General features: G+C 39.3%; 2 protein-coding genes across 3 annotated transcripts in view; both read left to right on the top strand.

The window, feature by feature from the left end:
- LOC145305942 (uncharacterized) overlaps positions 1-11,005 on the top strand; it is a 46,712-nt gene extending 35,707 nt beyond the window's left edge. For both annotated transcript variants that reach the window (XM_080147839.1, XM_080147840.1), the window contains exons 20-26: positions 99-178; positions 485-585; positions 1,410-1,521; positions 2,053-2,169; positions 2,638-2,712; positions 3,300-3,397; positions 10,803-11,005. In XM_080147839.1, coding sequence (XP_080003965.1) covers positions 99-178; positions 485-585; positions 1,410-1,521; positions 2,053-2,169; positions 2,638-2,712; positions 3,300-3,397; positions 10,803-10,869 — 650 coding nt within the window. In that variant the 3' untranslated portion in view covers positions 10,870-11,005. The remainder of the gene's footprint in view (positions 1-98; positions 179-484; positions 586-1,409; positions 1,522-2,052; positions 2,170-2,637; positions 2,713-3,299; positions 3,398-10,802) is intronic.
- Positions 11,006-12,514: 1,509 nt separating this feature from the next.
- Positions 12,515-21,713, top strand: LOC145305392 (uncharacterized). Its single transcript, XM_080147010.1, has one exon. The coding sequence runs from the start codon at positions 12,594-12,596 to the stop codon at positions 21,258-21,260; it is 8,667 nt and encodes a 2,888-aa protein (XP_080003136.1). The 5' UTR covers positions 12,515-12,593; the 3' UTR covers positions 21,261-21,713.
- The last annotated feature ends 719 nt before the right edge of the window (positions 21,714-22,432 follow it).

The following is a 22,432-nucleotide window of genomic DNA, read 5'->3' on the forward strand; positions in this document are numbered from 1 at the left end:
TCAACTAATCTAAAAATCAATCAATTGTTCTATAAATCAATCAATTTATCTATAAATCAATCAATTTATCTATAAATCAATCAATTAATGTATTTAAGGTTCTGATGATGACCTGTCTATGCTTGATAATGGTCCTTTGCTAAGACGTAGAAAAGAATCCCAGAAAGCTGCTGAAAAGGTAAAAAATCGATGCTTGTGTGGAAATGTGATTTTCTCAGCTGCTCTTTTGTATATAGAGCTGAATTTAGCGTAATGATTCCTTGTACCAGTGAGAATCCAGTATTTGGTTTACTTAGTACGTCTGTCTGTTATACATACTATCTACCCATCTACAATCTACATATCAATTTTTCTACCAACCTACCTCTTTATTTTTCTACCTAATTACATATCTTCTCGTCTACCTTTCTTTCTTTCTACCTAACTGACAAATTGCTAAATATTGATTTAGTATCTCTAACTATCTTTCTATCTATCTATTTAGGAGGAAAAAGCAAAGACTAAACAGTCTAAGATGAATTACAAAGACAAATTAGAAGTAGAACACACATACACTGCTATGCGAGGCGATAGACATATTCTAATGTAAGTTTATGTTCTATGTTGTTTTAGTAGCAAAGCTACTCTATAGTTAATTTTAGAGGGTAATAAGGTAGATGCTACCTCATGGTGACGAAGGCCAATCTGTCCAACTTTTGATTCCTGTGACGTCATAAAAATGAGAGAGATGAGAGGAGAAGTGGGAAAGAAAACCCCTTAAAAGAGATGGATAATTGCTCATTTTATGACGCCACAGGAATAAAAAATAGGACAGATTGGGCTTTTCCCTCATGGTTTCCTTCTAATTAGGGACGTGCGAGTGTTTTAAATTAAATTGAAAATAAGGAAAGGTTAATTTTTTCCTCTGTCTAACCCCTTGCGGGTTTACAACAGTACCCTATGTAACCTAACCCGACTGACCTAAAGTAATAAACAAACAAACAAAAACTACATTCAATATTTTCAATTTATTGAACAATAAGGAGATGGGATTCAGTACACTAAAAGAACTTTATGTGAAATTGTCGTGTTACCACCTCTATAAAACAAACATCAGAGGGGACTTTTAACTCAGTCTAGGTTAATACCCCCTGGAAAATGACTGTGCTCGCGCCTGATTCTCACATTAGTGTAAAACAATAGAGGGGGGAAGGGGTTAAATATTTGTATGTCCCTATCCCGAGGACCTTGTGCCGACATTCAATTTGGGTCTTCAATTTATTTAACACAGTCAAGTCGCTACAAAAGAGCAGAAAGCAATTTGCTAGCATACGAAAAATGTCTCCATCAGAGGGATCCAGGTAATTGTCTGGTTATACAGATCTATATTTATAGATTTATTCTCCTCTTATTTAACTAATTTGTATTAGGAAAGACAAGAATAAGGAGAAAGAGAGAAAAATCTCCCCGCAGGTCTCTGTCGAAATATCCAAAACTGACAATGATTACAGCGAAAGTGACTTAGATAGAGATAATTCTAAGGTGAGAATAATTATTTTTTATCGTAGCTACTCTATAAGTGTTAACGTCAGTCTTTAGTTATGCTTTTAGTGTTTAATCTCTCTAATTGTTTCTTGATTTTTATAAATAATATTTTCTTGTTGCCATGAACAAGTTTTCAATTCATTTGAAAAGTTACAGCGGGTTTCTTTCAAAGTGCCTAGTAAGGCATAGACCTCCCACCTCCTTATATTGTAATAATCAGAGTAGGGGGAATGGCTTGTTGATCCAAAAACAGACGCAACTCATTACTGTGCACAGTTAGAACTTTCCTGACAAAGGTAGTGCTATCAAAGGGTTGGTTGTCTGCTAGATATTACTTAACCTAATATCCTTGAAGTATTGCATGCTATTACAAGCGGATGATGCTATGGATTCTCTAGATAATCACTTAAAAATCAAAGGAGAATCCCGCTCTTACGTGGTAAGCTATGTTTGGGTTTAAACAGCATCGCAAAGTAGTAAAGATTTGAATTCTATGGTTGATCCCTCTACAACATTGATATCATTAAGGTTGATCTTGACTACTATGAGGAAGATTTCCATGAAGAGAATCTGTCAGTTACTCCTGCCACTGAGGGCAGAGCTACTGTCATGGAGAAGAATGAATATTATCTGGACCAATTTGAGGTACAAGCTCTTGATAGTGCCTATAAAAATAACGTCATTACTTACTTTAGTTTCATTTTTTCCCGCTATGATTTTACGCTTACAAATGTAATTTAAACCGAATTTTTTAATGAGATTTTGACTATGAAAAGGCGTGTTTTTATTGTAAAGATGTTATCAGTTACTGGCAGCCTAAGTTTCTGATAAAATAGGCTTTTAATTTTGCTTCTAAACGATGTAATTTAATATTGAAATTTCTATCTTGATCAACGAAAATCTTTCAAAATTTTCATTGTACTACAGAAACTATTTTGAAATATCTGTAACTGTTTTGTTCTTGAAGCTGGAGGCTTCAAATTTTGGGCATTGAGTCTACTCGTGGCAGTCTTTCAGCAGTTAAAGCGGTGTATTTCTTGCAGGGTGCCTTTAATCTATTTCTATAGATTTTTATCGATCAATCTTTTTTAATTAATCATTCTTTCTTCCCAGGTTGAAGACTCCTCTCAGCAACAAGATCAAGAAGAATCTGAAGAAGTGAATGCATCTGAGGAGATCAGCGTCAAGGTATGCATGTAGCTGTCTATAGTACCCTAAGAAAATGTGGATATTCTATTTTAGCCTATATCCCATCTCTTTTAAAGGGGGTTTCTTTCCCCTTTCGCTTTCTCTTTCCCTCTACCATGTCAATATAATAGGTAGTCCAAAAGCTGTGACATCTACCCCCATTTCCCTAAGGCACAAAGCACAGCTACAGGTATGTTCCTGCAAAACTATAGTTACAGACATGGCTCCAGAGCCGCGGCAAAGCCTCAATTGGATCCTTTGAATTTTTTTTGAAAAGAATATTCAACATTTTTGAGTTAGGATTAGACTTCTAGCCTATTTAAATAATAGCTGGTTAATTTCCTTAAAGCTTACAAGTGATTGCCAAGCCCTGGGTACAGGGTTAGGACAATAGTTGAAGAATGTATAATAAATATACCGCCAGATTTGATAAACAAAAATACCCATTTGGTAAATTAAATTCATTAAGAAAATATATATTTGTTGTTCTATTATCATATTCTAACCTATATTCCCCCAAAAATGAAAGCCACCATTAAATAGAACAAGTTTTTAATCCAAGAAAGTTAAGCAATATTTTTGTTCAGGAAACCAAAACCAGACACATTGAGTTTTCTGTTGAGGAAGAAGTTGTGGTGGATGAATATGATAATGAATCTTTCCATGAGGATGTAGATTCTGTTAGGTAAGCAAATAATTAGATACAGATGTAACAGATCTATCAACCATATACAAATAACTACCTCCCCAACTTTTTTCAATGACTTATTTCGTCTGCTTGCAAATTGTTTTCTGCTACTTCAAAAACCCAATTGAGAGTCAGCACAAGGTCATTGTGATAGGGAAATACAGTTATTTTACCCCTTTTCCCTCTAGTTTTTTACTCTAATAGGTATTATTTTGAATGTTATATACTATTTAACGCCCCTAGAGGCCGCTAGAAGTCCTTTAGGTGGGTTGGGGTAGGAGGGAGAAGTCAAACTCCCTTTGAATTATAGTTTTTTTAAGAAATAATTTTAGCACCCTTATTAGAAAGGAAATCCAGTATGTCATAATGTTGCGACGTCTAGTGGCACCTTTCTATTGGTATTCTAGGATCGATTGCTCTTGAGAGGGTGGTGGTACCCTCCCCCAAATAGCTATAGCCCTTTCCAGGACATATGGAAAGTTACACTGTAAGCTTATATTGAGATTCTTCGGTACAGACAGACACAGATCCTGTTTATATTGTGGTATGCGGCAACTCTGGACCATGCAGAAACCAAGACATTATAGTGATGCTACGCACCCAGCTAAATCCTGTTATTCTACAATTGTAAAGCCACCTGAAAATATGTCAGATAACGGTATTGATTTCATCTCTCAGTTGTCCTGCAAATGGAGGGAGGGGTGTTACCCCTCCCTCTCCCATCTTAAGCACCGGAACCTTCCCCTTCAACCACCAAGTTATCAGCACCACCTCAACCCTGAGGATAAAGGATCTAAGCCTTCCCTCACCTGATAGAATCACCCCCCACACAGACTGTTGTTGTCACAGAAATCATCAAACCTTCCCTCTTTAGTACCCAGACCTACCACTCAACCCCTCTATGCTTATCTACCTATTGTGCTGTTCCATGGGCTATCCTGCCTTCCCCAGACAGGGATAGCTATCTACCTAACCATTGCAATTATCTATGTTTTACTTGTATGATTTATCTTTAACTATCTTTATTCCTAATCCATATGTATTTATATTATGTTGTACAACTTTAGTAACTCTTAGACCTTCAATAAAGTGACAACTGAAATAGATGTTGATTATTATTTAGTGAATGCTAGAGAAGCGTAGCTTCTCTATAGTAAGGTGTCCACGTCGGTCACACTGCCGTAATCTAATTGAACTCCGGTGTCTGCCATTATCCTCGGCGGATACCACAACTTTTGGTGACAGCTGTGTGAGATTACGGCAAACCACAAGTGTAGAGCAGACGCGCAGCTGAGGCTAAGGTACTCCCAGCAGTGAAACTGGCAAAACTGACACAAGCAACCTGAATTACCCACCCTGGATAGCAAGGTCTAACTCTGCATCCGGCAGTTGTGGAAGTGAAACAGCGAAACTTGACGGAGAACCGCGAGAAGCGCCGACATCTAACGGAGAATTGAGCGCTCAAAAGGCTGAAACAGGCCTGCGGACTGGCTGAAACAAGCCAAATAAGTGCAAACGGCTGAAAATAGGCCAACCTTACTGCAAGAGATAGCAGGATCCGAACCAGCGGCGCTAGCAGGACGGGACATTCCCTGCCGCCATCAGCCGGATTTGGATCAGCGGCGCTAGCAGGACGGGACATTCCCTGCCGCCGATAGACTGAAACAAGCCAAGGATTCGAACCAGCGGCGCTAGCAGGACGGGACATTCCCTGCCGCCAACAGTCGGATTCGGATATACGGCGCTGCAGGACGGGACATTCCCTGCCGCCGATAGGCTGAAACACGCCACATAGCTGCGAGCTGCGAGCCAACATACGAGTGTAGTGCACCAAAGCAGAGAAAACTACGTCAACTCCAAGTATCCTGAGAGGCTACAACGCAGCCACCCATCTAGAAAAACAGATATTATATCACATTGCAGGGATTACCACCCTGGTGTGATGGCTAAACAATAGATTTATGAGCAAAGATTGGCAAACAATTTGTTGTGTTGTGATAAAACTAAAAATAGAACAGGCTTGGATTTATTGTGTATTGTGATAACAACTAAAAATAGAACAGGGTTGGTAAACAAATCTGTTATGTAATTGTGATAAGGACAAAAATAGAAGCTAGATGTAATATAACAAATGCCCTGATACACAATCTAATCACCTCAAGCCTACAGCACAACAACAATACCCCCCTTATTTCAGAGGAAAGGGAGGGGCTCACTCTCCATTGAAGAGAATACAATCAAGGTGATATAACAATAAACCTAGGATTAAGGAGAGAGGGCAACATTACCTCATTACACAGTTACCTCAAACCCACAGCATTCCCCCCTTCCTCACAGGGGGAACGGACGGATTTACCCCGTCCCCTCACGCGCTTCCCCCCTCCTACCCACACTTGACTAAGTCCGCCCACGGTGTGGAGCTAGTGACCGGGAACACATAGCGCCATTTACGGGTAGCGCAACGGAGTGCGGAAATATCATAAAATTCAACGGACAAAGCGGACCAACGAGAGAGCGAGTTGAGGGATAAGTGCGCGTTTTACCTGTGTGCGCGGATTGACGGTGCGTAAGCGCGCTGCAAGGAAAGGAGATTTCACGCACACACACACACACAGGAGAGGGGCCACTCTATAGCATACAACAGAGATATTTTTTTAGGAGAAAAACTTGCAAGCTCCTCCCTCCCTATCTACAGTGTGATAAGGAAAACTAAACCAGTTCCTTAAACCCGCTCAGACCCTCAACATCTTCCTAGCCCTGCCAACCCTACTTCAAAGCTGATTGGTTAGTGAAACAAATATATGTATATATAAATACCCAAGTGATAAATAGTGTTGTTTTTTTGTATCATGGGTGCAAGTAAGTGAATACTAACCTCACCATACAACACTGGAAACTGATATGGTAACTGAACGAAAGTACGCCCACCCTGTGGACATAGCCTGACTTGATGCCCCACACTGGGCAGTGGTGGTGTGTACCTGGACCATCGACCCTCATAGTTGTGAACTATATACAGAGGAAGCATGATTTTTTTGGAGCAAGGAGGAAAGCTAGCTAGCTCTGGGGATATTCCTATACACGTATATATATATATGGGAGTGTAGCCATATATATATAGATAGCCTACCTATCCATATATCTACTAGCGGATACGCTCCTAGAGACATCTAGGGATACCTAACATATTCCCTTTTATCTTTAAGCTAAGATCCGCTGGTTATCACAGAAATCAAGAGCTATACTGGAAAGGAGAACAACTCAGGCTCAACAGTTAAACAAGACGCTGGCACCAACAGACCAACCCCCTGCTACTTATCATGGGGACGCGCCAGCCACAGAAACTCTTGAGCCAGGAGGACCGAGCCTACGGCTACGTGGACTACCACCCTAATTACACAGCTATAGTATTTATACTAGGGGTGAGCCGGCTCGAACCTCCTTGCGGCGCGGCTACTCTACTCTGCTCCTATATCTGCAAGATAAGAAATTGTCAGCCCCTAGCCAGACGTGCGGCAATAGAAGACATTCCTGATTGGGCATCAACTGTGTGCCTAGGCCTGCTGCTGGCACTGTGGTGGACAGAAGTCTTCATTTGGACCAGAACCACCAACATCTGTACCCCACCACTCTCTGCTTCTTCATACAAGATACTGCTTCTGTTATTACTTTGGCCTACTGTGTTGAGTACAGTGAACATCAAACACATGCCAGGTCACAGACCCCTGGTCCCTGAGATGCCCTTGTCTGGAAGGGTGACTGAATGTCCGCTGCACAGCTCCTGTTCAGTTGGTGCTCAACGCACGAGAAATGGCGATACTGGACTGGGGATTGTTGAACCTGTAGGTGTCCTCCTGGGGGTGTTGAACGATGCAACTGAGCCTAATGAGAAGGTGACAAGCTTCAGAGACTTAGTGGCCAGCCCCAAGATGGACACTACCACCAGAACTGAGACTCCAAAGGGGCCCAGCCCTAGGGCCAGTACCACCTGTTCCTGGGGTGGAAAGGTCCTCCCTGACGCTGGCCTCACCCAGCTGGAGGATGGGGAGCTGTCCCAGGGGAATAGGCTCTTCACCCAGATGCCCGACGCGTACCTGGGGGTGGGGGAGCCGCCACCCAAGCCTCCCTGGGAGCCCCCAGGCATGGAACGACTGGGGACCGGCCTAAGGATGGGGAATGGTGACCTGCTGCAGTGGAAGGCTTTACCCAGCACGAAGGGAGCAGGGTTGACCAGCAGCAGTGAGGCTGTTCCCCCACACTCCAAGACCAGATGCCTCTACTCTGTTGAACCACTGCACATGTCCCAGCCAAGACCCCCCATGCTGCTGAAGATGGAGGCCCACCAGGATGCAGAGCTCCAACTAGGGAAGTCAATAAGAAGGCCACCCCCTGCCAAAACCAGAACCACCGCAGGGGCTCCCCACCAGCAGCTGACGGAGCCTGGCAGGGACGCAATACCAGCTGGCAACTCTGGCCCAACTCAGGTGGCTACCAACAGCCTGCTGGCAGTCCAGAATACAGTTCAGGCTACCATCAGTATGGCATCTTCTGGGCCTTGCTGGGTCAACTGTGGGTACCTGTCCACACACTGGCCACAGGTACCCCCCAGAGATCATAGCCCCCCTTCCGACTGGCACCATCAACGGCCTTTGCTACCAACTACCTGGCGTACCCAGAGGCAGGATCCCTCATGTGGAGAAGCACCTGCAGAAGCTAAGGCCGAGGCTGGCCTCGCCACCCAGGAGAGGAGAGCCGCTGTTGGATGGAAGGGACCTGTGTGTATGGGGAGGAGGCTGAATGTAACCAAGGAGCCACCACAAGCAGCCCAGCACCGCCTGACCCCTAGTAGAGGAGACCCTGTTTGTCAGCTGGTGCCCCAACTGGAGGAGGAGAGACCTGGCAGGTTGATACACCCTGGGGAAGCCGGCCTGATGGGACCCAGCTGGACGAAGGGGCGCTGCCGCTTCAACGGCCACACAGCCGCCAAGTGTAGAACCGGTTGGGACCAGGCAATGAAGAAACACCAGGCCGCCCAACAACCTGCATGCAACCAGTCTGACACCCAGGTCCACCTGGAGGGAGATGCCCAGCCGTCACTCCAACCAGCTGCCGCCGCTGGGGCCGCGGCTACCCAGGAGTCTGTGTCTCAGATTGGGACCATAGTGGCCAGGATCAACGTGCTGGGAGGAGCGGCTGAACCCAACCGGGTTGGCCTGGACCTCAGCCTCAACCACAGGGGACCGGTGTCCGTAACCCCTGTCACCCCCAGCAAGAGCCGAGGGGCGCTACCCAGCGCCACCGGGACGGGGCACGGGGAGGCCCTGGCGGCCGCCGAGTGGGAGAGGCAAGAGGCGCTAGCCAGCGAGTCTGAGTCGATGTATGGGATGCCAACCGGCGTCGCCACCTGGAAGGAACGAGAGGTGCTTCCCTGCACCACCAAGCTGATGTCTGGGGCGACCACCGTCGCCGCCACCTGTGAAGACTGGGGGGTGCTATCCAGCGCCCCACGCTGGTGCCTGGGGCGACAACCGTCGCCGCCACCGAGAGACCTGGACCCCTGTGAAGACTGGGGGGTGCTATCCAGCGCCCCCACGCTGGTGCCTGGGGCGACAGCCGTCGCCGCCATCGAGATACCTGGACCCCGGAACGAGCCCGCAGCCCCAGAGGAAGGGGTGACACCCGTCACCCCCAGCCAGCAGGGAGAGTCCAGCTGTCCCTCACCCTCAACTGCATCCAGCTGTCTACCTCCCTCAACCAAGCCAGGGTAATTGTATTGCACCGGTGTACCAGGAAGTTTGGGCTGGGTCAAACTTGCCTACGCCCCCTGCATCTGCCCCAGGAACCAGGATATCAGCCATTACCAGCCAAACTGAAGAAGCTTTGACCGCTGCCTGGGGAGTAACTCAGCTAGATGCGCCAAGTGCCGAGCCCAACCATAGAAGTAGAGGATCCCCAACAACTATGTCTACCCAAGATGGAGACGATGTGCCTGGACCCCTTCAGGCTAGGGGAGGAAATCCGGAGCCTTGTGCCTCCAGTCCACCAGCAGCAGTGGCCGTGGATGGGCCTGTCTCCCAGCCAACTAGAGCGGAGCCACCCTTGCAGATCCAAGACAGCCTCTGGCATAAGGGATGGACTGTTACCTTCCCCTACCCCGCGGGTCTGACTGCCATGCACCACCCTGCCAATGTCCAGGATGAGCCTGAGGGAGGCAACGCTCCTACAGTATGGCAACCACCACCTGCCCGCGTTGACAGAGACCCTGGAAGCCGAATGAACCTGACCAGCCCCGAGGGCGAAGAAGCTGCGCCTGCATCCAGTAGCCAGCCTGCCAGCAGCAAGGTGACCAACACGATGGAGACCACCAGCCCAGTAGAGAAACCTGAAGAGGTGTATACCAGGCGGCTGTTGGTCCAAGCCTCCGCATGTGCTGTGCCACCCCTGGAGGTTGCCAGGGTGGCCTCAGAGGTACACATCCAACGGCCAGAACATCCAACAGGACCAGCTACTCCAGCAGATATAGCAGATTCCGTTCGACCTGGGGAGGGCTGGAGTCCACCACCGTTCAGCAGCTGGTATCCTGGCGGACCCATTCCACAAGGACAACAAACTGAAGGCCGCAACCACTGTCGGAAGTCTGGCGGTGCAGACAACCCCTCCCAGCCTTCCGAGGGGAGAGTTGTGGTATGCGGCAACTCTGGACCATGCAGAAACCAAGACATTATAGTGATGCTACGCACCCAGCTAAATCCTGTTATTCTACAATTGTAAAGCCACCTGAAAATATGTCAGATAACGGTATTGATTTCATCTCTCAGTTGTCCTGCAAATGGAGGGAGGGGTGTTACCCCTCCCTCTCCCATCTTAAGCACCGGAACCTTCCCCTTCAACCACCAAGTTATCAGCACCACCTCAACCCTGAGGATAAAGGATCTAAGCCTTCCCTCACCTGATAGAATCACCCCCCACACAGACTGTTGTTGTCACAGAAATCATCAAACCTTCCCTCTTTAGTACCCAGACCTACCACTCAACCCCTCTATGCTTATCTACCTATTGTGCTGTTCCATGGGCTATCCTGCCTTCCCCAGACAGGGATAGCTATCTACCTAACCATTGCAATTATCTATGTTTTACTTGTATGATTTATCTTTAACTATCTTTATTCCTAATCCATATGTATTTATATTATGTTGTACAACTTTAGTAACTCTTAGACCTTCAATAAAGTGACAACTGAAATAGATGTTGATTATTATTTAGTGAATGCTAGAGAAGCGTAGCTTCTCTATAGTAAGGTGTCCACGTCTGTCACACTGCCGTAATCTAATTGAACTCCGGTGTCTGCCATTATCCTCGGCGGATACCACAATATATTGAATGATATGTTTTATTGTTTTAGGTCTACAATTTCCTCTGGATCTAACACTGATTATAAAGTAAGTGAGGCTGAAGACTTAAACAACTAGTTATGCATACAACACAGTTAATAATTAAACATTCAGTTTTTATTCTTTGTTTTGGTGTCACCCTACAACTTCACCAAAGGATTGAATATCTTAAAATCCTAGCTTAAATAATGAAAATAAATTGTAAAAAAATGTTATTAAAAGTTTGTAGTTGATACCAAAACAAAATTAAACAAATTTATTACACTGATTTTTTGCATCTTTGTTTGATACACAGAATGTTGATTAATTAGGAATTTTATATAAATATTGTATAAATGCTTGATTAGTATCTGAGCAGAAAAGTTTTCATGATCATTTTTTTTTATAAATATGATACATTTCTTAATTTGATTTTGTTTTAAATTATTGCAACTATAAAGTACAATATTTAATATAGATGTAGATAGAAAAAAAAAACTATTTGATGCACTTAAAGGACATCTTTAAATTTTTACAAAAGTCATAAAGGATTTTAACAATAAAACATGATTTTGGAAATTTACTTAAAAAATTTGCTATTTAATGATAAATAAATTTGTGATTTATTAAAATCTTCTGTATTATAAGGTTTTAAAGAGAAATTTATGGAAAAATTTAATTATTTAAACTGGGTTTGTAAATATTTCAAAACGTGCACTCTTATAAGAAAAAAAAAATATGAAAATTGTTTATTACATAAATTTCTCTTTATGATAAAAATAGAATAGAGTTTTTAAAATAAATGTGCTTGATTTTCATTAATAATGCTTGTTATAAATATGTTAATTCAATTAGAGTTAGAATAATATGTATAGCATAAATTGATAATTTTAAATATTTTTGTCATTAATTTTAAATAATTTACCTGGGTAAACTTTAAAATTATTTTCACAAAAAAACTTATTACAATTACCTCTAAAAATCAATGAATAAAGTACCTCTTCAAATACGATACATATCTTTATCTAATAATCTAGCTTTTAGAGTATGAACTTATAACATTTCAATTATATTAGGACATTTAACATGATGTAAATAAACTTTGGTGATATTGATAATAATAAAATAAAAAAAAACATTGTTATGAATTTTTAATACATTTCTACTGCATTTTTTATACTTTTTTGATCATTTCTATTTACATTTTGATCATTTGTAGAAACTTTTGTATTCATTACATTTTTACTCATTTTAATTTTTGGATTTGTTAGACAATGTTCTAAAAGAATAAATGCACTTTTATGTATCATAATTTTGTAAATCTTTTAACATAGAGTTAGTTTTAATGCATGATAATATATGAATAAAATGGTTATATGTTAAAAGATACCCATGAAATATATAACTGAATGTACTGCATTTTGTGCTTTTGATAATAATAAATAAAACTTTTTTTTATGTTTTTTTATTTCACTTGAATTACACATTACATTTGCTGTTGATAAAGCATGAATAATACGATATTTTTAATGTACAAGAGAACATTTCATTTAATTCAAAACTAATAGTAATCAATTAATTTTAATAAAAAATTTCCATTATCATAAAGGTATTTCTCTAATTTAAAACAAAATTTCCATAATTATTTTAATAGAACTAGGATTTTAAGCTTTAAATTTACCTTTTTATTTTAGAATGGCAAAAAGAAGAAAAGAAGCTCAAATGGAGATAAATCAGCCTCAAGAAAAAGCAAAAGATCAAAAACCAATGTAGAGCTAAAAGAAAGCGGTTCTAGACTAGAATATATCCCAGAAACAATTGTTATGAATGATTTAGCCACTACTTCAACAAATCAAAACAATAACTATGTAAATAATGAAAATTTAAATTATGAACTAAAATTTGAGCCAACATCTGATGAAGAGGGGGCATCTGAGAAAACATTTGTTTCACAGTTTGTTGATCTGAACAAAATTGGAAATCATTACTATCAAAAGATTGAAGATGAATGTGGAATGTATAGTTCAGATGAAAATTCTATTACCTCACAGATTAATTGCCATGATAATCTAGATAGAAAAGAAGAAATTTTAGTTCCTGAAATAGTAGAAGAACCAAAGCCAAAAATAAAGAAGTCTTCCAAGCACAAATCAATCAACCTTGATACTCCAACTGGATTAAATAGACCTGAAAAGTCAGTCAGCTTTTATCCCGAAGAAGTAAGTCGCAAACAATCCCATTCATCTGTACAGACTGATGAAGTGATAATTTTAAATAAGTCCTTTGATGATAAGAAAGATGTAGGAGAGATGCAAGAAAGTGCAACTGTTATTCAAGCAGAGATCAAAGCTAGGTTAGCAAGAGACGAGGCAGCACTAAATGATGCAAATGAGACTGCAACTGTCATTCAAGTAAATTACAAGGGCATGAAAGCAAGAGAAGAATTTAATAAAAAGATTAAAGATGAATTAGATAAAGAGGCTATTACAGTCCAAGTTGATTATAAAGGAAAGGAGGCCAGAGAAGAATTTAGATTAAAGTTAGATGAAGAAGACATTATAGAAAGTCCCTTAATAAAGCCTCAAGAACAACTTGATCTTGAGGTTAAAAGTGCCACAATTTTGCAAGCAGGATTTAGGGGTATGAAGGCTAGAGGTCAGGTGGCCATGATGAGAGAAGAAATTGTAATTGAGTCTCGTAGAGCAAGTTGGGCATCTGAATCTGAGGAAGATGAAGAAACTGCCAAAATTAGAGAAGAAATATTAGAAAATAGAAAGAGTTTTCCGCCTGATCCAGAAAGAAGGCTGAGTCTTGCCTATGTTGATCCTTTATCACAAATCAAGGAAGATAGTCTTGAGATTCAAGAGCAAGAATATTTTGAGCATTTAGAACTTGAGAGGAAATCTAGATCATTTGGATCAACTGCTAGTAATGAGGAAATTATCAAGACTGAAAATTTTACAGATAACCCAATTGCGAATAGCTCATCAAGTAAAGTAGAAGAAATACCCACCAGGGAACCTGCATCATTAAGCACAACTCCTATTCAAGAAGAAAAAGAGGAAGAAACAAATCAGTTATCAGTAGAGGCAACCAACACTGACTTAATAAAATCAGAATATCCTATCAATTGGGATGATCCAGAAATGGACCATTATTCAACCCGTATCCAAGCTAGCTACCATGGCATGAAAACAAGGGAAGAAATGAGGGAAAAAGAAGAAGCTTCAGTAAAAATTCAGGCTGCATTCAAGGGACAAAAAGACAGAAAGAGAGTAAAAAAGATTAAGAAGCTTGAACAGGATATTGATCTCAAGGATCCAGAAGTTGTTGCTGCTGCTACTAAGATACAGGCAACTTTTAGAGGTCATAAGACAAGAAGTCAACTTAGCAGTAACAGTAAACAATCAGAAATGGTTGATACCACATCAAATTGTGGATCAGAATGTGGGTCAGAATCTTATTGGTATGAGAGTGAAGGTGATAACTCTATTTCAATAGAAGAAAGACCAGAAACCCCACCAACTGCAGTAGAGAAAGTTCAAGTTGAGGTTGTAAAGACTCCATCTCCCTCTCCTTCCCCAAGACTTGGTTCTATGTGTATGGTTATGTCTAAGCTTTTGGAAAAAAGAAAAAGAAAGTATGATATAATAAGAAGAGCATCTGCTTTAAGTGATACACTGTCTACTTCATCCCAAGGAATGACATTGACATGTGTTCTAAGTAATCTAAGAGCAGCAAATGCTGCTGCAATAGAAGAGGGGAATAATGAAAATAATCAAACTAGCCAAAAGATAGAAATAACTGAGGAGGTTACGGGAAAAGTAAACAGTGACAATAACAACATAGAAGAGAAAGATGATGGAACTTTACCTCCTAGTGTTGTAGGGGAAAATAAAATAGAGGAGTATCCTATCATCTTGGAGGAAGATAATTGTGAAAGATATTCAAATGAAGAGGAGTTTGAATCATACACAGGGTCTGAATTGGGCTCAGCTGAAGAGGATGAAGAATATGTGGAGTTTAGTTCAGATGAGGAAACTAATGAGAATCGCAGACCTTTTTTTCTATTAAGAAGCTTAGTAAATGTTATGGACCTGAGGCCTTTGATGGAAGAAGAAAAAATACAAAAACTTGAAGAGTCACTATCCACAAAAAGAATGAACAAAATTGAATACCAAGATGAACAGTTCAATGAAGAGGAGAGACTTAATGAATCTATAGAGCAAAAAAGTTCAGAGATTCATCTAAGTAATGGTCATGGAGCTCATTCTGATGAAGATATAGTAGGTGACGATCCTCAACAATTCCCAAGTGAAATAATTGAAGAACAATCATATGAAAGTTGTAATGGTCATGCTAAAGGTATTATTGATGATATTAAGAAATCTGAACTTATCAAAAGTAACACAATCCTTAGTCAAGGAGAATATGAAACTATAGAATTAGATGAAAATGAAGCAGTGATAAGTGCCAATGAGAAAGAACCAATGCAAGACCAAATTGTATCTAATTCTCCCTTAGAAATAGAAATCATGGAAGTTGTCAGTGATGAAAGCATTTTACCAATTGAACAGGAAATAACTGAAGAAAATCAAAAAGATACAAATAACAAAGTGGAAAGCTTTGAAGAATTGGTTGAGCAAGGAGAAGATTTACAAAATCTGAAAATGTCTGTTGGTGATGAAGATCTAAATTATAATGGAATTGATACTGAGGAGATAGATGTTGAACCAACAGTTCAAAGCCCAAAAGAACAACATATTAATGAGGAAATACATACAGAAACTATGTCAGCAAATAATTCTGGAGATGTGGAAGAAATAATCGCAGAATCAACTACAGAAAAATCTAATGAAAATGCTGAGGTAGAAGCAATTGAGACTAGTTCAACATTAGATAATGTTGTAGAAAAGCAATCTGCAAATATTGAAGTTGTTGATGATATTTGCAGTGTTTTAGAAGATACTGATATGATTGCCACCACTGAAATTCTAAATACAGAGAACATAACAATGGATAAAACTACTGAGGCAGATGATAACAGCACTAATTATGCTGAACAAGTTCAAAATCAAAATTTTCCAATAAGTATTACAGAAAATCTTTCTAATGTTGATAACCAAGATAAGGTAGGAAATGATGAAGATGATGATTTCTGGGATGCTGAAATTTCTAAACCAGCTGATGTTGAGGTTATTGAACCTGTAACTAAAATAGATGAAGAATTACAAAGTGCTGAAGCAGAAAATGAATTACAAACTCAGACAGGATATGAAGATGAATATGACAATGACTTTGAGCCTGAAGAAACTGATGAAACTGAAAATGTTCAAATTGTACCAGATGATACAGTAAAACCTGTACAACCTGTTTTGAATAAAAATGTACAACCTGCAGTAGAATCTACAAATGATTTTGTACAACCTATACCAGATGTTACTGCAAAACCTGTACCAGATGATACTGTACAACCTGTACCAGATGGTATTGTACAACTTATGTCAGATGAAACTGTACAACATGTTCAAGATGATACTGTACAACTTGTACCAGATGAAAATGTACAACCTATGCCAGATGATACAATAGAACCTGAAGAAGATTCTACCAATGAACCTGTAAAACCAATTAAAGATTCTACAGAGATACTTGTACCAGACGAAACTGTGCAACTAGCAGTGAATGAAACTTCACAACCTACAGGAGAATCTACAAATGAATCTGCACAAGATAAAACTGTAAAACCTGTAGTAGATACTACACATGAACTTGTCCTAGATGAAACTGTACAACCTTTACCAGATTCAGCAAATTCTACTGATGAACCAGCTAAAACTTTATTACTTGTAGAATCTACAATTGAACCTGTACATGAGCAAAATCTGCAAACTGAACTTGAATCAGATGAAACTGTACAACCTTCAGTAGATGAAACTGTACAATTTGAAGTAAATGAAACAATTCAACCTACAGTAAGTGAAACTATACAAGCTGCAGTAGATGAAACAGTACAACCTGCAGTAAATGTAACAGTACAATCTGCAGTAGATGAAACAGTACAACCTGCAGTAGATGAATCTATACAACCTGCAGTAGATGAAACTGTACAATCTGCGGTAGATGAATCTTTACATCCCGCAGTAGATACATCTATACAACCTGCTGTAGACCAAACTGTACAACCTGTAGTAGATGATACTGTAATACCTTCAGTAGTTGAAATTGTACAAACCGCAGTAGATGAAACTGTACAACCTGTAGTAGATGAAACAGTACAACCATCAGTACATGAATCTATACAGCCTGCAGTAGATGAAACTCTACAACCTGCAGTATTTGAAACTGTACTAGCCGCAGTAGATGAAACTGTAAAATCTGTAGTAGATGAAACAGTACAACCTGCAGTAGATGAAACTGTACAACCTGCAGTAGATGAAACTGTACAACCTGCAGTAGATGAAACTGTACAAGTCACAGTAGATGAAACTGTACAACCTGTAGTAGATGAAACAGTACAACCTGCAGTAGATGAAACAGTACAACCTGTAGTAGATGAAACTGTACAATCTGCGGTAGATGAATCTTTACATCCTGCAGTAGATAAATCTATACAACCTGCTGTAGATGAAACTGTACAACCTGCAGTAGATGAAACTATACAACCTGCAGTAGATGAAACTGTACAACCTGCAGTAGATGAAACTGTTCAACCTCCAATAGATGAAGCTATACAACATGCAGTAGATGAATCTATACAACCTGCAGTAGATGAAACTGTACAACTTGCAGTAAGTGAAACAGTACAACCTACAGTAGATGAAACTGTACAACTTGCAGTAAATGAAACAGTACAACCTGCAGTAGATGAAACTGTACAACCTGCAGTAGATGAAACTGTACAACCTGCAGTAGATAAATCAATACAACCTGCAGTAGATGAAACTGTAAAACCTGCAGTAGATGAAACAGTACAACTTGCAGTAGATAAAACAGTACTACCTGCAGTAGATGGAACTGTACAACCTGCGGTAGATGAAGCTATACAACCTGCAGCTGATGAATCTATAAAACCTGCAGTAGATGAATCTATACAACCTGCAGTATATGAAACTGTACAAGCAACAGTAGATGAAACTGTACAACCTGCAGTAGATGAATCTATACAACCTGCAGTATATGAAACTGTACAAGCAACATTAGAAGAAACTGTAAAACCTTTGATAAATGAAGCTGTACAACCTGCAGTAGATGAATCTATACAACCTGCAGTAGATAAAACTGTACAACCTACAGATGAAGAAACAGTACAACCTGCAGTAGATGAAACTGTACAACCTATAGTAGATGAATCTATACAACCTGTAGTAGATGAAACTGTACAACCTGCAGTAAATGAAAGAGTACAAACTGCAGTAGATGAAACTGTACAATATGTGGTAGACGAAGCTTTACAACATGCAATAGATGAAACATTACAACCTGAAGTAGATGAAACTGTACAATCTGCAGGAAATGAAACTGTCCAACATGCAGTAGATGAATCTATACAACTTGCAGTAGATGAAACTGTACAACCTTTAGTAGATGAAACATTACAACCTGCAGTAGATGCAATTGTCCAACCTGCAGGAGATAAAACAGTACAACCTACAGTAGATAAAACTATACAACCTACAGTAGATGAAACTGTACAACCTGTAGTAGATGAAACTGTACAACCTGCAGTAGATGAACATGTACAAGCAGCAGTAGATGAAACTGTACAACCTATAGTAGATGAAACAGTACAACCTGCAGTAGATGAAATTGTACAACCTTCAGTAGATGAAACAGTACAACCATCAGTACATGAATCTATACAGCCTGCAGTAGATGAAACTGTACAACCTGCAGTATTTGAAACTGTACAAGCCGCAGTAGATGAAACTGTAAAATCTGTAGTAGATGAAACAGTACAACCTGCAGTAGATGAAACTGTACAACCTGCAGTAGATGAAACTGTACAACCTGCAGTAGATGAAACTGTACAAGTCACAGTAGATGAAACTGTACAACCTGTAGTAGATGAAACAGTACAACCTGCAGTAGATGAAACAGTACAACCTGTAGTAGATGAAACTGTACAATCTGCGGTAGATGAATCTTTACATCCTGCAGTAGATAAATCTATACAACCTGCTGTAGATGAAACTGTACAACCTACAGTAGATGAAACTGTACAACCTGTAGTACATGAAACTGTTCAACCTGCAGTAGATGAAACTGTACAACCTGCAGTAGATGAAACTGTACAACCTGCAGTATATGAAACTGCACAACCTGCTGTAGATGAATCTATACAATCTACAGAAGATGAAACATTACAACCTGCAGTCAGTGAAACAGTGCAACCAACAGTAAATGAAACTGTACAACCTGCGGTAGATGAAGCTATACAATCTGCAGTAGATAAAACTGTGCAACCTGCAGTAGAGAAAACTGTACAACCTGGAGTTGATGAAACTGTACAATCTGCAGTAGATGAAACTGTACAAGCTGCAGTAGATGAATCTGTACAACTTGCAGTAGATGAAAATGTACAACCTGCATTAGATGAAACTTTACAAACTGCAGTAGATGAAATTGTACAACCTGCAGTAGATGAAATTGTAAAACCTGCAGTAGATGAAACTGTACAACCTGCAGTAGTTGAAACTGTAAAACCTGCAGTAGATGAAACTGTACAACCTGCTGTAGATGAAGCTATACAACCTGTATTAGATGAAACTGTACAATCTGCAGTAGAGGAAACTGTACAAACTGCCATAGAGGAAACTGTACAACCTGCAGTTGATAAAACTGTACAACCTGCAGTAGATGAAACTGTACAACTTGCAGTAACTGATTCTGTACAAGCCGCAGTAGATGAATCTATACAACCTGCAGTAGATGAAACTGTACAACCTGCAGAAGATGAAACTGTACAACCTGCAGTAGATGAAATTGTACAACCTGCAGTAGATGAAACTGTACAATCTGCAGTAGATGAATCTATACAACCTGCAATAGATGAAACTGTACAACTTGCAGTAGATGAAATTGAACAACCTGCAGTAGATGAAACTGTACAGCCTGCAGTAGATGAAATTATACAACCTGCAGTAGATGAAACTGTACAACCTGTGGTAGATGAAACTGTACAACCTGCAGTAAATGAAACTGTACAACCTGCAGTTGAAGAAACTGTACAACCTGCAGTAGATGAAACTGTACAACCTGTTGATGAAGCTATACAACCGGTAGTAGATGAAACTTTACAAGCCACAGTAGAGGAAACTGTACAACCTGCAGTTGATGAAACTATCCAACCTGCAGTAGATAAAATAGTACAACCTGCAGTAGATGAAACAGTACAACCTGCAGTAAATGAATCTATACAAAAAGAAGTAGATGAAACTGTACAACCTGCAGTAGAAGAAATTGTACAACCTGCAGTAGATGAATCTATACAACCTGCAATAGATGAAACTGTACAAGCAGCAGTAGATGGAACTGTACAACCTGCAGTTGATGAAATTGTACAACCTGCAGTAGATAAAACTGTACAACCTGCAGTAAATGAATCTATACAACCTGCAGTAGAAGAAACTGTACAAGCAGCAGTAAATGAAACTGTACAACCTGCAGTAGATGAAATTGTACAACCTGCAGTAGATGAAACTGTAAAACCTGCAGTAGATGAATCTATACAACCTGCAATAGATGAAACTGTACAACCTGCGGTAGATGAAATTATACAACCTGCAGTAGATGAAACTGTACAACCTGTAGTAGATGAAGGTATACAACCTGCATTAGATGAAACTGTACAACCTGCAGTAGTTGAATCTTTACATTCTGCAGAAGATGAAAATGTTCAACCTTCAGTAGATGAAACAGTACAACATTCAGTAGATAAAACAGTACAACCTGCATTAGATGAAACAGTACAACCTGCGGAAGAGGAAACTGTACAACCTGTAGTTGATGAATCTATACAACCTGCAGTAAATGAAATTGTACAACCTGCAGTAGAGGAAACTGTACAAACTGCAGTAGATGAACCTGTACAACCTGTGGTTGATGCAACAGTACAATCTGCAGTTGGTGAAACTGAACAAACTGCAGTTGATGAAACTTTACAACTTGAAGTAGATGAAACTGAACAAGTTGCAGTAGATGAAACTGTACAATCTGCAGTAGATGAAACAATACAACCTGCAGTTGATGAAACTGTACAACCTGCGTTAGATGAAACTTTACAACCTGCAGGAGATGAAGCTGTACAAACTGCAGTAGATGAAACTGTAAATCCTGTATTAGATGAAAATCTTCAACTTGAATCTGATTCAACCAATGAACCTTTACCAGAAAATTCAAATGATATTTCAGTTACTGAACTAGAAAATACTATAGAAGAAACAACAGATACAGCAAAAACTGAGGATACAGTAACAACAAATGTTTAAGAAGAATCTACTGAAATCATTGCAGCGGAAACAGAAATTAAGATAACAGCAAATCCATCTGAGGAACCAATTACTGAATCTAGTGAAAATATTCCTGCAATTATTGACAATGAACAATCAAAAACTGAATATGATAATATGCAGGTTGATATTGACAAATATGCAAATAAACCAGTGACAGTTAAAGAAGAATCTAGAGATATTGAAGAGGATAAACCAAATATCAAAGAAACTGGTTTAAATAACCAAAATTAAGTTATTCAAGCAGAATTGTTTTAAAAATACTGCAACGCAAATAGTGATAATATAATTGAAAAGATCGTAAAAGAGCAACAATAAAAGAAAAATAAAATAACTAGAAAATCTAAATTGCTCTTATAGTCAAATTTAATTGTCTTCTAAAGTGAAAGAAAAAATGAAATATAAAAAAAATAACTGAAGAAATAATACATTTCTCTATTTAAAGGTTTATAAAGTTGAATTTCATCTTATATAATAATTGAATTTAAAAAAAATAGATAATTGTTAAGACAGATAATTTAAAAAAATCTAAATATGTTACATGTGATTTGTCATTTTGCATTTATGATAATATGTAAATAAATTTTTTAGTGTTTTAATGAAATTTGTCAATTATATTAATGTTGAAATAAATAAATTTTGAGTCAAATATGGTTAACCTCAAAAATATTCTACTTGTTTTAGTATCAAAGCTACTCTATAATTAAGTCAGTTTGTAATTTTATTGGGAATTTTCTTGGATACTATTTTTGAAAAATCGCTGATTTTTTTGATGAAATTAGCCAATACCAAGAGCATCACGCATACAACTTGTGTGGTATGTTGGTCTCTCATAAATAGACAAAACTTGTATTAATTTTATGATTTTTATTTCAATATTCGTGGAAAATTGTCTGCAATATGATGCTATACATAGTTTTTTGATATGGCTGAGAACCAGTTCTAATCCAGCGGATATTTATTTAATAACTAAAAAAAATTTTAAATATCGGACCATAAACACCAAAGATATGGGGGAAAACGTAAAAAATATAAAAAAAATAGTCTAAAACCTGCTAAAAGGCAGTCCGATCGCCATTGATGTTTTATAGTTAATTCTGCTCCTTAATTATGGGAATGTTGTCAAAAAGTTTCAGCCTTTTATCTTTTAT

This window comes from Acartia tonsa, chromosome 14 (assembly GCF_053477335.1).
Source record: "Acartia tonsa isolate MP-2025a chromosome 14, ASM5347733v1, whole genome shotgun sequence".
Classification (NCBI taxonomy): domain Eukaryota; kingdom Metazoa; phylum Arthropoda; class Copepoda; order Calanoida; family Acartiidae; genus Acartia; species Acartia tonsa.

Bases quoted from the DNA above. Each gene is read 5' to 3' on its own strand.
- LOC145305392 (XM_080147010.1), top strand. From the start codon at position 12,594: ATGAATGATTTAGCCACTACTTCAACAAATCAAAACAATAACTATGTA.